The sequence below is a fragment of the Apteryx mantelli genome, chromosome 1 (genome assembly GCF_036417845.1).
Source record: "Apteryx mantelli isolate bAptMan1 chromosome 1, bAptMan1.hap1, whole genome shotgun sequence".
Lineage (NCBI taxonomy): Eukaryota > Metazoa > Chordata > Aves > Apterygiformes > Apterygidae > Apteryx > Apteryx mantelli.
In genome coordinates this window covers 157870541-157886098 of record NC_089978.1, presented here as the reverse complement: position 1 = coordinate 157886098, position 15558 = coordinate 157870541, and the positions used below count along the sequence as shown (strand labels likewise).

The 15558-nt window shown below is 41.4% G+C and overlaps 1 protein-coding gene and 1 long non-coding RNA gene across 2 annotated transcripts in view; one reads left to right on the top strand and one right to left on the bottom strand.

The window, feature by feature from the left end:
• The window catches only part of BRAF (B-Raf proto-oncogene, serine/threonine kinase), an 82072-nt gene extending 68759 nt beyond the window's left edge, over nt 1–13313 (bottom strand). Inside the window, exon 1 of the mRNA XM_067307888.1 lies at nt 13138–13313. Coding sequence (XP_067163989.1) covers nt 13138–13275 — 138 coding nt within the window. The 5' untranslated portion in view covers nt 13276–13313. The remainder of the gene's footprint in view (nt 1–13137) is intronic.
• Nucleotides 13314–13520: 207 nt separating this feature from the next.
• LOC136991150 (uncharacterized) lies at nt 13521–15310 on the top strand. The gene is made up of 2 exons (XR_010883192.1): nt 13521–13776; nt 14804–15310. It is a non-coding gene; the product is annotated as an uncharacterized lncRNA (long non-coding RNA).
• The last annotated feature ends 248 nt before the right edge of the window (nt 15311–15558 follow it).

Here is a 15558-nt window from a genome sequence, read left to right as displayed (position 1 = left end):
GTTTGACAGTATATTCTCACTGTTGGCTAGCTAGACAGTTCAGAATGAGACAGTTAAATTTTCCACTCATAGGAAAGTAAACAAGTTACAGACAACAGCATATATAGAAGTTACTGCAACCAAGGGAAAAGGAGAGAAAGGAACTCTTTCCACAAAAGTTTAAAGGCAGCAAACATCTATTTAGACTGATGATAAAGAATGACCTTGATGAAGATATACAATAACATATTCAAGAAGGGAAGCCCCCAAGAAAAGATACAACTTTTTTTGTACCATCCTGTCTGATGATTGATCATAACTAAGTCAGCTAATGCAGTAATATGATCAGCAGCAGGTCTCCGTCTTAAGCACAGCAAATATAAAAATATGAAGAAGGCTTCAAGATGAAATTTTCCTTCCATTTAACAGTAAACATTTTTAGGAAGAAAAAAAGCCAATTCTATCCACCTGTAACTCAAAATGCAGGTTAACTGTCCCTATTGTGACACCGTTCCCTCTAAGCAAAAAAAAAAAAAAAAAAGCACAAAACAACAAGTCACACACACACAAACAACGAATCCCTCCCTCCAAAACCTAAGAAACATCTGACCAAGTTAATGCTCAAACATCAGGCTAGGACCTTGATGAAGGTAACAGCAGAAACCCTATTGAAAAAATAAGGGAAAGATTAACTCTGGGATTCTGGTTAGGATATACACATTCAATACAGATTTGCTTCCTTTACCAAAGGATTTTTCCACACCAAATCTTGGTATTTATTACAAATACTAAGTTTTGATTTAATATTCTTAGGTGTCTCAGATTTATTTGCAAACCATCAGTTGCAACTGATCATTTTTTCCATTGTTTAAATCTAAAGGCAAATCAGATTGCTCATCATTGAGCTCTACTCTTAAAACAGAATAAATAGCCTTTCAGTCTGTGAGGCCTTTGCCTCTAAGTTGCCTCCTCTCTAACAAAAGGATTTCATACTTGAAGTGTTCCTTGTTTCTTATAATTACTTAAAAAAAAAAAGTTTTGAAATACAGTGATAAATTGTAATGGATGAAGTGTGATAAAGCTTACCCTTGAAACACAACTAAGTAGTTTTCTCTATAAGAAGTTGTCACCAAGAACCTTAGGCTGTGGTTCCTTGGTAGCTGACCTCAGCCTAGAAGGTGGGTGGAGTTATCACACTGCCCTGGCTGCTTATCCTTCCTCCCTCCCTTTCGCTGGCTCCAGAACTCAAGCTTTTGGCTGGACCTTCTCAGCCAGGTTGTTTTCTGACAATCTAGTGTGCTGAAACTGCCTGGTAAATGACCCAGTGACCATGAGAGCCGGTGCAAAAAAGTCATCTTTCATTTCTACAGCCCACATTAAACAGGACGTTGTAGTTTGAATCAATCTACAGGCATACCTCATTTTATTGCGCTTCACAGATATATATATATATATATATATATATATATATATATATATTTTTTTTTTTTTTTACAAATTGAAGGTTTGTGGCAACCCTGTGTAAAGCAAGTCTATTGGCACCACTTTTCCAACAGCATGTGCACACTTTGTGTCTCTGTGTCGCATTTTGGTAATTCTCACAATATTTCAAACTTTTTCTTTGTTATTATATCTGTTATGGTGATCTGTGATCAGTGATCTTGGATGTTACTATTGTAATTGTTTTGGGGTGCCACGAACCACGTAAGACAGCAAACTTAATCGATCAATGTTGTGTATGTTCTGACTGCTCCACGAACCGGCCATTCCCCTGTCTCTCTCCCCTTCTTTGGGCCTCCTTAATCCCTGAGACACAACGATATGGAAATCAGGGCAATTAATAATCCTACAATGGCCTCTAAGTGTTCCAGTGAAAGGAAGAGTTGCACGTCTCTCACTTTAAATCAAAAGCTAGAAATGATGAAGCTTAGTGAGGAAGGCATGTCGAAAGCAGAGACAGGCCGAAAGCTGGGCCTCTTGTGCCAAACAGTGAGCCAAGTTGTGAATGCAAAGGAAAAGTCCTTGAAGGAAATTCAAGGTGCTACTCCAGTGAACACACGAATGGTAAGAAAGCAAAACAGCCTTGTTGCTGATAGGGAGAAAGTTTTAGTGGTCTGGATAGAAGATCAAACCAGTCACAACATTCCCTTAAGCCAAAGCCTCATCCAGAGCAAGGCCCTAAATCTCTTCAATTCTATGAAGGCTGAGAGAGGGGAGGAAGCTGCAGAAGAGCGAAGCTAGCAGAGGCTGGTTCATTAGGCCTAAGGAAAGAAGCCATCTCCATAATATAAAAGTGCAAGGCGAAGCAGCAAGTGCCAATGCAGAAGCTGCAGCAAGTTATCCAGAAGATCTAAGATGAAGGTGGCTACACTAAACAACAGATTTTCAAGGTAGATGAAACAGCCTTCTATTGGAAGAAGATGCCATCTAGGACTTTCATAGCTAGAGAGGAGAAGTCAATGCCTGGCTTCAAAGCTTCAAAGGACAGGTTGACTCTCTTGTTAGGGGATAATGTAGCTGGTGATTTTAAGCTGAAGCCAACGCTCATTTACCATTCTGAAAATCCTAGGGCCCTTAAGAATTATGCTAAATCTACTCTGCCTGTGCTCTATAAATGGAACAACAAAGCCTGGATGACAGTACATCTGTTTACAACATGGTTTACTGAATATTTTAAGCCTACTGTTGAGACCTAATGCTCAGAAAAAAAGATTCCTTTCAAAATATTACTGTTCATTGACAATGCACCTGGTCACCCAAGAGCTCTCATGGAGATGTACAACGAGATTAATGTTGTTTTCATGCCTGCTAACACAATATCCACTCTGTGGCCCATGGATCAAGAAGTAATTCAACTTTCAAGTCTTATTATTTAAGAAATATATTTCATAAGGCTATAGGTGCCATAGATAGTGGTTCCTCCAATGAATCTGGGCAAAGTAAATTGAAAACCTTCTGGAAAAGATTCACCATTCTAGATGCCATTAAGAACATTCATGATTCATGGGAGAAGGTCAGAATATCAACATTAACAGGAGTTTGGAAGAAGTTGATTCCAGTCCTCATGGATGACTTTGAGAGGTTCAAGACTTCACTGGAGGAAGTAACTGTAGATGTGGTGGAAATAGCAAGAGAACTAGAATTAGAAGTGGAGCCTGAAGATGTAACTGAATTGCTGCAATCTCATGATTAACAGATGAGGAGTTGCTTCTTATGGATGAGCAGAGAAAGTGGTTTCTTGAGATGGAATCTAATCTTGGTGAAGATGCTGTGAACATTGTTGAAATGACAACAAAGGATTTAGAATATTACAGAAACTTAGTTGATAAAGCAGCAGCAGGGTTTGAGAGGTTTGACTCCAATTTTGAAAGAAGTTCTATTGTGGGTAAAATGATATCAAACAGCATCGCATGCTACAGAGAAATCCTTCATGAAAGGAAGAGTCAATCGATGCGGCAAACTTCATTGCTGTCTTATTTTAAGAAATTGCCACAGCCACCCCAGCCTTCAGCAACCACCACCCTGATCAGTCAGCTGCCATCAACATCAAGGCAAGACCCTCCATCAGTAAAAAGATTACAACTTGCTGAAGGCTCAGATGATGGTTAGCATTTTTTAGCAATAAAGTATTTTTTAATTAAGATATGTACATTGTTTTTTTTAGACATAATGCTATTGCACACTTGATAGACTACAGTATTGTGTAAACATAACTTTTATATGCACTGGTAAACAAAAAAATTCGTGTGACTTGCTTTATTGCAGTGGTCTGGAACTGAACCCGCAATATCTCCGAGGTATGCCTGTATTTTCAGTTCACTTTTATTCCCCACTTTTTCCATCATCTGCCATCTTTGTTGCTTGCTGGAAAGTAGAATTTGGCTTCAAGCACCATAAAAAGAAAAGTAACAAATGTTTACTATCACAGTAGAACAGAAGAGCGTAAAAAATAGGAGGTGCCTGTATCCTTCATTTAAATCACCAATCACCAGCTGAATGGCTTTCTTTGACCTACTGAATCTATTATTCCATGTTCCTTAAGGCTTTTGTGTGGCATTAGACCTATTTATTCACTTTGGTACTAACTCAGCAATCATAAGGCTCATGTGTAGACCAAGTTGTGGTACAAGTCGCTATATTCGCCTTTATTTATGAACTTCTCCCTAGACTGTCATAGGTAGAATATACTTTTAAGAAACAGAAGGAAAAAGTTATTCAAATTTCCTGACTCGAGGAATTCCTAACTAAAATTTTTGCTCCAGAGAGGTAACTACCATAGATTCTAATCAAGTGTTAAAGCCATACACTGGTGAACTTGAAAAACTATTGTGCCTATGCCAGACTGTTTCTCCCCACACCTTAAGCTGAAGACAAATCATATTTCTGATGGAAAGCAAGCAGCCAAACAGCTAATTACAATAACTGCACGTAAGAAGCAAACACTAGTCAAGCAGAGTTCTTAAACAGCTTGGGTCATGTTAATTAAAGTGACAGAACAAAAACTCAGTCCCTCTTGAACTACAGAATCTACTTTGCTCTCCCCTTCCCAGGGCGCACAGTTAAAGTATTCAGAAAACATGATCAGCACCTATTTAAAAGCTAATGCTATCAATCCATAAAATAAGTAGTTACACCCTCTGCAATATCCCACCACTGAATTACTATTACAGCATGCACGTGTTTTGTGCTAAGCAGTAAGTAAAACAGCAAAGAGTCAGTTGGAACTACTAATAGAATACAAGTATACTCAAATTCTTTTTGTTTTTGTTGTCTGTGATCCAACAGAGTAATTAAGGTATCCTATTTTTATTGTTTCAAAACCTGAAACGAAGGCAAACATATGCGTTTTACAAATAAGAAAACAGGTATGAGCAAAGTAATTTGCCCACAATCACAGAAAACAGTCACAAATATAAACTACCATAAAAACCACATTTTCCTAACTGGTATTCCACACTTTACACAACAGACCGTGCTGCCTACTGACCCTAAATGCAAAAAGAAAAATGAAATAATTTAAAAAGCAGAATCAGTTTCTTGCCACTCATTTTAGAGACTGTTAGAAAGAAAACAAAACAAAACACAACCATATCTTCCCCCTTTCTTTTAGAAAGAGATTTAGAATATCATCTATTAGTTTTTTGTTTCAGCACATTCCAGGCACTCAGAGGGGTGAAAAGAACTGTCCATTTAAGAAAATTGAAAAAAAAAAGTGCTGAAAAAGATATTTTCAGTTGACTCGACTATCAAACTGGTAAACTGTTTAGCACAGAAAAGCTATTGCAAGGCTTTTAACCTATAACTACTGAATCTAGAGAGTGGGGAAAGCCATATCTATTTTCAGCTACCAATATTAAAAAAAGTCACAAGAGTATTTACTAGCACTAACAAATTGTATTCCAAGAAACTTATGAGAACATTAAAAGAAATCCTTTCTGAAAGCTACCTCAGATGATGCTAAAGGCTCACATTTAAATCTACATTACTTACAACTAATTAGAGAGAATGTTTGACCTATTAAGATTTAATGAATAAATTTACAAAACCAGTTCAAAGACTGAGACACTAACATACAACCACCCAGATTTCCCAAACACATAGTAGCTACTCTCAACCTTTTAAAGTCAAAAATAAAAAAAATTATTTCATGTTGATTTTATACTGCTTTTCAAGCATTACCAATGAATAACTTGTACTAAAGAGATAAGAATATTATGCATGCTACTCAAACTTCAGAAATGTCTAATCTCAAAATAATCCCCTTATCAGAGATAAAGTTAAAAAAAGTTACCAACTCTGTACTCCGAATGGTCAGAAAATGCTGACTAAACACAATGTAACTGCATCTGAAAAGTATGTAGTACTTATCAGTATATTAAACAACAGTTTTACTAATGACTACGCTGTTTAAGGGGCCTCTCTGCACCAAAGCTGGAGGAATTACAGCTGGTATCCCCATTTGCATTAAAAAAAAATCCTAGCAACTTAATTATGCAACATATTTTTAAACAATAGGTATATCTTGCTCATTAACAAACTTGCTTGCCTCCTAGATGCAAGACTTTAAAGGAAGTTGGTACACTTCATGTAGAACTAAAACCTCCTTTTTACAATACATTTTCAGAAAGTATATTTGGAGGAAACCATAAAAATATTACACTTAATCAGAAACTTGTAACAACAAATACCCCGCCTCACATCCCCAAACAGGCTCCCATGATATCTTAAATGCAATATTGACAGTTTGGAGAAGTCATTTGATACTGGGCACTGTATCTGCACTGCACAACAAACTCCATTTTGAAAAGAGCACTGGTTCTGATTTCTGATCTTTAATGTTAATGTTGGACTGGAGTTTCAAGGTAGAATGATAAAGTGAGCACTGTTCCTGGAGAATTATCCCTGAACTGATAGCACCTTTGGACAACAGGGATGGTTGAAAATTAGACGCTGTTTTTTTCATGTTTTTCTGCTAAGGTCCACATCCATAAAATATTATCAGAAATACAGTAAAGAAAGGCACTGTCGCAACTCCCTCATGAACACAATTGTTAAAAAGGTGGAGTAACATATCAAACACTCGGAGCAAGGAGTTTAAACAGGGGAAAAAAAAAAGAAGAAATGTAATTCTCTAGCAAGGAATCTTGTATAATTTGAGAGCTGGTCACTGTAAAGGAAATCAGTTGCATGAAATACATATTTCATCACTTTGAAAAGAAGCTGTGAGCAGGAGGGAAGATTCTGAGCTTCAGAGGATTCCATTATATGCCCAAAAAGCTTAAAAGCAATTGGGATGAAAAAAATGAAGTGAAGAAACATGTATATTGTATACTGACACCTGTGTAATTCCTGTGCTAGCTATGAGAAAGTAGTTGTGTTCACAGATGTGTGAACAGATGAAAATTATGAAAACCACCTCACACCTCCAAAACCAAAATATTGTACTTGGAGCTCTCACGTGGTCAAAGCTTTTGGGAAAGCATACTTACGGTACAAGAAGCTCACAGAGGACCTTCACTCATCATGGCACACCGCCAAAGCTATGACACATAATCGTATTTCTGTAAAACATACACTCAGAAGTACTCCAGAGAAACTAAGGAAGATTGTTACAACACAGGACACTCAAGACCACGAAGATCTAATGTGTCAGGATCTCAACCTAACAAGTCCAGCTAAGAAAACTTCAATTATACAAGAGTTCTCATTCACCTATAAAAATGAAGGCCAGTGCAGTTTCCTGGACAGAGATATTCTTAAAAACAAGTAAACAAAAAACCACACCGCACTACCACTGCTCTCCCTAACCACATACTTCTGTCACATACCTTGCAACAGCTTTGGAGCTCATCAGAGCCCTTGAGGAGATTCAGTTCACTAATCTTGCAGAAAAATAACCCAGCAAAAAAAGGTAACAGTTTTCTTCAGCATTGGTGAGCTGAATCAACTTGGGAAAGGATCTAAGTAACAAAATTGACACAACACAGTAGGTAGGGCAGAGTGGTCACAAGCAGGTATGGGAAGTAGCAAAGACTTCACCCTTTTGGTGGCAAAGCACAATTTGATTAACTTTAATGTAACTGCAGTGATAGGGAACAGCATTAATCATTAATGACTACTGTTATGATAGAGCATTTCTACTATATTGTATATTACATTGCCCTTCATAAGTGAAATGTTCAAACTGAAAATATACTGCAGAAAACTTACACTTAGCAGGAAAGTACCTCCAAAGAACTCTTAAACCTTAAGCAGCTTCTGGTAAGGTTGGGCTAGAAGAGAATTTTCAATTTTGTGATGATAATTTGAAACCTGTTTTGCTTCCTCTGGGAATACAAATAAAATTATAAAATTATTAAATTTCCTACTAATTGAAATTCTCTCCAAAACCTTTCATGCAGTCAAGTTTTCTATAGATAGCCATTAATAAAACTGAACTTTACAGTTGTTACAAAATAACAAAACAAAGTGGAATATCAGAGCTTGAAGCATACAAGTTTTTTCAGTTTACTTTAAAATATAGCTATCATCATAAGACATCTAACAAAAAAAGAAAATTTGTTCGCATCTACGGTACTTTTAATTGCACACAGCAAAACAATTGCCTTTTCTGGCTAAAACAAGCATCAAGAAAGATACTAGAACAGCTTTAAAAATAAGATGTCTTTGAGTTTACAGACTACAAAGTACAAATGGAAATAGCATTAGTGGCTTAGTATCAATATCAAATCACAGAAAACTCATTATCTAGCATTTGTATCCAACCAATTTGGGGATATCCATACAGACAAAAACAAGCCTCTGAGACATCAAAATTTTTCAAAAAATACTACAAGTCGATCAGATAAGTTTTGTGTAATCAAACAGGCTACCAGGGAACACAGCTGTTAATCCTACTGCCTCTTGGGATAAACATCCTAAGAAGAAATCTTTTTAATACCCCCACGGAACTCAATTATTTCAAGGTTATGTTCTAAATGCTCAATCTACCTTGCCAAGTATCATAAAAAGCCTGAAGAAAAAAAGATGAGAGGTTATCAAACTGTCCATCTTTTCTATGCCTGGATCATCTTTTCTATGCCTGCCATCATTCCTGGCAAACATTTGCCTGTGGAGATGACAGAATCTATTAATGCAAATTTTCTGAAAGAGTTAGGAAGATACATTCTCATGCTTTACCACCTCTAGTCATTAAAAAAGAAAAAAAAAAGTCTTAATAGTGACCTGAAACCATCTTCTCTGCTACCATTTAAACTCACTATTTCTGGCAGTAACCACAACAAGCCTGGAGAACAAGTTATTTGCATTCTTCACATCAGATTTGACAACAACTTAAAAATAAAAATAACACCCCCCCCCCCCCCCAGTTCTCTCCATCTTTCCTGAAAGCTCTGATCTTCAAGACTTCTGGTCATCCTTGTTACTCTTCTCTAGACTCTCCCCAACTAGTCCATACATTTCTTGAAGGAGTGTCCCAAAGTCTGATACAATATTCAGCTAAGGCCTTTCCTATGCTGAGCAGAACAAAAGAATTATTTCACTTATCTTTCGAGACATACTCCTCCAGAATATTAGCTAGATATGAAACATCTTGCAGCTAAGGTTTAGCTTGTCCACAAAGCTAAGCAGCATGTCAATTTCTGATCACAAAATGCAAGGAAACATCACTGATATTTGACATAAAACTTATTCCCAATAATACAAAAGCAATGAAGCAAAAATGCTTAGATCTCTTTAACTTTCCAAGTAAGTAGCATATTTAATTGTGAACTCTTCAGACAAAAAATAACTTTCCTTGTAAGTTCCTATAATTCCCAGCCCAACAGATTCTCTAAACATTATTACAACAAAAAATAACCCTAATTTTTCTCAGTGTACCTACATTATTTTACGAGAATCCATCAGTTACCTGATACAGTGTTAGAGATGCCTTTTCATTCTATAGATTTTAAAAGAAGAATAAAATGTGTTTTATAAGATTACAGTTTCTAAAAAATATAACTAATATTCATGAAGGATAAATTCCAGCATTGCCACCCAGAAAATGATCAACTGTCCAACAGATCAGGGCCTCGCTTCATAACTTACAAAGTCATTTTTATCCTCCAAAGAACACTCCAGGGCACACATCTCCAAGTACAGAAAATCCTATTTGAATTATTTAATATTTGTGTAAATAGTCTCTAGCAATAAGAACTGAGCCTTTCCTCCCAGCTGTCACACACTCCTTGCTATATCAACAACCCCATAATACTCTGAAAACCTTCCATCCAAACAATTTCTTGTCCTGAGAATTCATCCTGTGGTAAAAGCCAATCTAAATGCCTTTCAGGGCCAGACACTTTTCCTGGGCCTTCCAATACCAGAAAAGTGAGCGGAAAAGAAAAGCTTACAATCCTCACTTGCTCCTGCTCTCCTCAAATCGTTATGCCTCCAAGCAGTACCTCTTCCCTAAATGCACCATTTTTTGAGTGCAAGTGCAACTAAGTATTATTCTTACTAGCCTTGAACTGATGTTATAGAAAAAAATGCTTTAGCTGTTATTACACTCTTATGTAGTGCCTCTTCTTCATTATTAGGAGAGATTTTTGTATCAGCAGTTAGGCTGTTGAGGCAACTTCTGAAGCACTAGATTCAATACCTGATTAAAAATCGGTTGTGAGTATAATAATAGGGCATAAATTTGTCTTTTTGAAAACTCCAAACTTGAATTTGCAAGCGATATTGATGTAGTTACAAAGATCAGAATGGAACTCCCCCCCCCGTTGGTCCTCCTTTACCAGGGGACTTCAACTTAAGAGTTTGTGTAAGCCTACTTCAAGAGCTGTCAGAGATTCTTGTTGTCCATCCCCCTTTTTAAAGTAGAAGCTTAGTTCTATAGTTCACTATAATCCTTCAGGAAACATAGCCCCTACTTCCAGAAGGAAAACCTTTAGCTCTGCACTAAAACCTTTCCAGGTATCTCCTCAAAATAAGTGAGGTTACGCTCCTTGACGCTTCCATAGCACAGTTATTTTTAAAGCTTGGATTTACATTGTCTTGAGGGAACAAAACAAAACACTAGAGCACGCACTTATGTTAGAGCCATGAGTCAGTTACAAGGACTTCAGTATTTTTAAGACTTTTGTCACTTTGAATTTGCATTACACTTTAAGTTGGCTTGTTTTTGTATTAAGAACAGAGTTTCTATTTTAAATGCATCAGCAATTTTTCATCATGAACATTATTAAAACTACAGATTTAGATGAGGTAATAGGTGTACTTATACAGTAAAGAAAAGTTAATTACTTATGACTTGAGGAAGAACTAAGTAACTGAAGAACAAAACCACATCAGAAAATAAAAACTCTAATCCCAGCTCTGCTTTAGACATGTGTGTTTCAGTATTTCCAACATATAAAAAGTTTGCTTTTGAATATCCCCACTCACTTCTTAACAGTAAATATATGCATCTATGCTTGTAAAGTACCAATCTCTGTGGTTGGCTGGTGTTCCAGATACCAGAATGCTTCTCTCTCTCTCATATAGAGATGTGAGCTATTCAGCAAAAAAGAGAGCTATACTATGTAATTTAGTATTTGGAACTAAGTTTAGTGACCGACATAAGAAAAAAAACATTTTTTTGAAGTTCAAGTGAGTTATAGTAGAGCTTCACAAACAACCTCTTTAGTATCAAATCCCATTAAAAAAAAAAAAAAATCTTGTCTCCTGCCACTCCTTTCCTCTCCTCTCTCCCTTACACTGCAGTTCACTTTTCCCTGTCAGCTGCATTGATATCGCTGTTTCTAGGGCCATGTTATAAGCCAGTTTTTGAAATGATCCCATAAAGACTTTTTTTTTCCATGGCAGGAATAACAGGGCAACTCAGTTGCATCTACCGTAGCAACAGCACAATCAGGGTGATAAAAAGTCAGTGAGAAGCTTTTTAACCTCATTTTGCTGCCAAAAGAAAGTGTTGTTTAACTCCCCTCTTTAGGTATTCAGGTTTCTCAACCAGTTGACAGTTTCTCCTTACTCAGGAAAGTTAAGACCAGGCTTGCATTACTCAAAGCATTTAATCACCCTGCTGTTTAGGTGCAGAATAGACTTATATCACCGAGTTTTGTCTTCCTTCAGCAAGGTGAGGGGATAGTTCCATAAGAGGGAGGAAACAACCTAACCTCTCACTAACATCAGTAGGGAAAGGCTCCTTCCAGATTTCTCCTTTCTGGCCATCTATTCAGCATGAACTCTGGTATTTGTCAAACTTCTCGACTCATTAATTCCATAAAAATAAATAAAATTGATAAGAGATGGTCTTTTCTGGTGAGGTAAAGTTGAATTGGACCCCTCTGTGAGCCAGTGATCAAAAACAGCTCAGCGCAGGCTGGCTCTCCCTGCCAGAGGCAGGGAAAGAGTAAGACCTTCCCTCAGAGCAGCAGGGAGCTCTTACCTCGTGCGCTCAGCACCTCACAGAACCACAAGTCTTTGCTCACAAATGAGAGGCCCCACACTGACCACACAGACATGCTCAGGAAAGCCAAGCTGAGCTGAAACAATCTTCAGCAACTAAAGCACTGAATGAGGAGATCATTTCTGGCATTTATATTTACCTCTGGAACAGACCTGATGCATGACATTTGGCAATTCGCTCCGACTTCAAAGCCTACAGTACTCAAATTGCAAAATACCTTGCATTGTTAGAGCATATTTTATTCTACCTTCTACAAATGTTTCAGAAATGTTACCAACTTAACCCTAGCAAAACAGGTAGTACTGCTCTTCACAGGATTGGGAAGTTAAGTAATATGCCCCAAAACACAGGAAGTATCTAACAGAGATATAAACCAGAGGCCTGACATCCTCAGAGCCTGCATAGTGCCCTGTCCGTTAACATTTCCTCAGACTCCTTGTGCAGAAATTGTAAGCGGGGCCAAAATCCAGGAAACGAACCGCATTGAACCCTATTTTTAACTGTATTTCAAGTGTTTCAAAACCATTAGGGAAAGCCGATTACAAAACATCCACACAACAGCTCAGCCAACCAAAGCCGTCAGGTAACTTCAAGTGTGACAGAGAGGAATTTCGGTGTTTTATTGTTTTGTTTTAAACCAAACCCCGACCGGTCACCCTTGCCCCGTCGGTGCGTGGCGGACGGTGCCCTCCCCCCCGCGGGGGCACCCGAGGGGGACCCCGGCCCCACCACCCGCGCGGCGGCCCCGCGCTCCCGCCGATGCCGGGGGGCGCTGCCGGGGAGGGGGGGGGGGGCGCGCAGGGCCGGGCCGGGCCGAGGCCGCAGCCGCGGCGCGGAGCCTCTCCGCCCCCCGCCGCATCGCTAGCGGCGGTTAAGAGCGAGAGGCGCCTCCGCCGCAGGCGGCAGGAGGAGGGGAGGGAAGGAGGGAGGGGAGGGAGGAGGGGAGGGAGGGAGGGGGGGAGGGCCGGGGCCTCCCCGGAGCGGGGGATGCCCCCCATGCCGCCGGCCGGGCCTCGCCTGCCCCCGCGGGGCCGCGCCGAGCCCCGCCGCCGCCGCAGCCCGCGCGCAGAGCGGCAGCGAGGCGCCCCCCGCCGCCGCCACCGCCGCCGCCTCAGCCGGGCCCGCCGGCGCCCCCGGGCCGGCAGAGGGGGCGGCAGGGGGGCGTGAGCGGTGGCGCGGCCCGCCGAGCCGCCACGGGGCCTCACCTCCTCCGGGATGGCTGGGTCGCCGCCGCCGCCCGCCGCGTAGCAGGCGCCGAGGCCGGGCGGCGGCGGCTCGGGCTCCATGTCCCCGTTGAAGAGCGAGGCCCCCTCCGCGCTGCTGCCGCTGCTCAGCGCCGCCATCTTGGATCGAAGCGCTGGGGCGAGGGAGGGGGAGGGGGGAGCCGCGTCCCCGCCGCCGGGACGCCCCCAGCCGCGACCCGTAGTGGGAGGGGGAGGGGGGCCGGCACAGATCCCGGCCAGCTCCCAGCGGCCCGCGCCACCGGCACGTCACGCCCGGCCCGTGATGTCACCCAGAATCGCCGCCGGTCACTGCGCATGAGCCGCGGCGACGTCACCGGGAAACACCCTGACGTCACGGCGCGACCACCCGGTCACCCTGGAAACTCGAACGTGGGCTCGGCCCCCGCCCCTCGCGCCGGCCCCGCCCCTCGCGCCGGCGGGAGCCCCCCTCCTCCTTGCACGCGGCGGGCGTCGCGCGCCCGCCCCGGGGGCGCTGCCCAACGGCCGCCGCCGCGAGGGGGCTCGGGGCCGCGGCCGCCCCCGAGGGCGGGCTGGCGGCGTGCCGCGGGACACAGCGCGGGGAAGCGAAGCGAGGTCTTGATCTAGTGCTGAACAGATACGGTACGAAAAGGGGCATCTTTTTACTGGTGTACTGACAAAGGCAGGTTTTGTTTGCCCTCGGAATATGCAGGCCTTTTGGGGGGGAATTTTCATTTTTGGTGTTGGGCTGGCAATGCTTGTGGAGGTGCTGAGACCCTGCATCAGGTCAGGTCGCGGGTCCTTTAAGCTGGTTGCTCCTGCTGAGTCCTGGATTCATCGACGCCAGGGGTGTGTAGGTGTGTGCGTAAAATGAAAGGGTGACTCGGTGGCCAGCACGTTCGGTTTTAAAACAGCGGGCTGATGTGAGCTAGGCGAGAGCCTCTCTGAGGTTAGAAATGAATTGTGGATATTTTTGTGCACATTACTTCTGCAGTGGAAAGTGATCGGGTGCACAAAGGGCCAAAAACGCACCTGTGCAGACCCAGCTGGAGGGCTGGGGATTAAATATCATATATCAGGAGAGACTACAGTTAAATGCATATGTAGTAATCTTATCTTTGCCCCTTTGTGCATATCCTTTGCAGGACTGCCCTTAATACCACAGCATACCACTTCTCAAATTATAGCTGAAAAAAACAAATAGAATTTAGGTGCTGGCAAGATTAAAATTAGAAACAAATACGATTTTACATGCTGTGTGAGCTAATAATATGCTGGAACAATAACACAATGGAAAGAGTTAATAGGCAAGAAAGGAAAGGTATTACCAGACACTGCATGTATTTAAGCTTGTTGGAACTGGTCTGACATCACTTGACAAATAATATTATTGTGGTTTTGAGATATATCCTTATTAATATGTACAAAGCAACAGTCATGGATTTACTTCCAACTGGGAGAAAATTATGTATTTTCTGAAAATATCGTACCTACCCCAGTTATAATTAAAATAATTGATTGCTAGAATTATGAAAACATCTTTTTTCCATTGACAACAATTAGGCCTTGACCTGCCAAATACTTGCGCTTTATTTACATAGAATGTTTTAAGTGAGGGAAGGGTCTAGTAGTGAGCTCAGCAAAAATAAGAACCCCTTGCTTTTTTCAGGTAACAGATACCACTTATCATCTGCTCAGGCATGTCAAGTCTGGAGACTTGGGGGCAAATCCCCATTCCTAAATCCAAGTGTCCGTCCTGTCTGCATCTTGCCTGCATGACAGGGTGTGCACCACCTTCACGGCCAGCCTTGTTTTCTGGGGAAAAAGCGGGGCTTACAGAATGGGAGCTGCAGTGGGCTTCAGTCCTCCAGTCTGACTGTCAGAGGAACCAGCCTGGGAGGTTGGGTGCACTGGAAGATGCCCCTACGTACAGCTCCGAAATGAGAGGCTGGAGCCAGCAGCCACTGCTGCTCCCTGAAGCCAGCTCCACAGTGCCTGCGGGGGCTCAGCGGGAGCAGCAGCCCTGCTGGGTTGCTACAGGCATTCCTGACAGGGCTGCCTTCCCCCAAAGCCGCAGAGTGCTGCTGTTGAAAGTTAAAAATTGACTCATGTCACATCACTGGACACCACCCCAGTTGAAGCACTGCGTATACACACAAATAAAGCATTCACTGAATAGAGTGTTTTAAGCTGTTTTTTTGTTGAAAATGTCTTTATGAAAAATATCAAATTGGTAAGGATATTTTTAATGGATTACAAAGAGAAGCTAATACATCAAAACAACAATTTCAGAGAATGTAAAGGGTGTTCTATCACAATGAGATGTATTTTAGGGTACTCAATTAAAATACTAAATTCAAACTTGCAAGTACAAACATCCTTATCTTTGTTTTGCTTTAACTGTGAGTACTTTCCTAACCATAT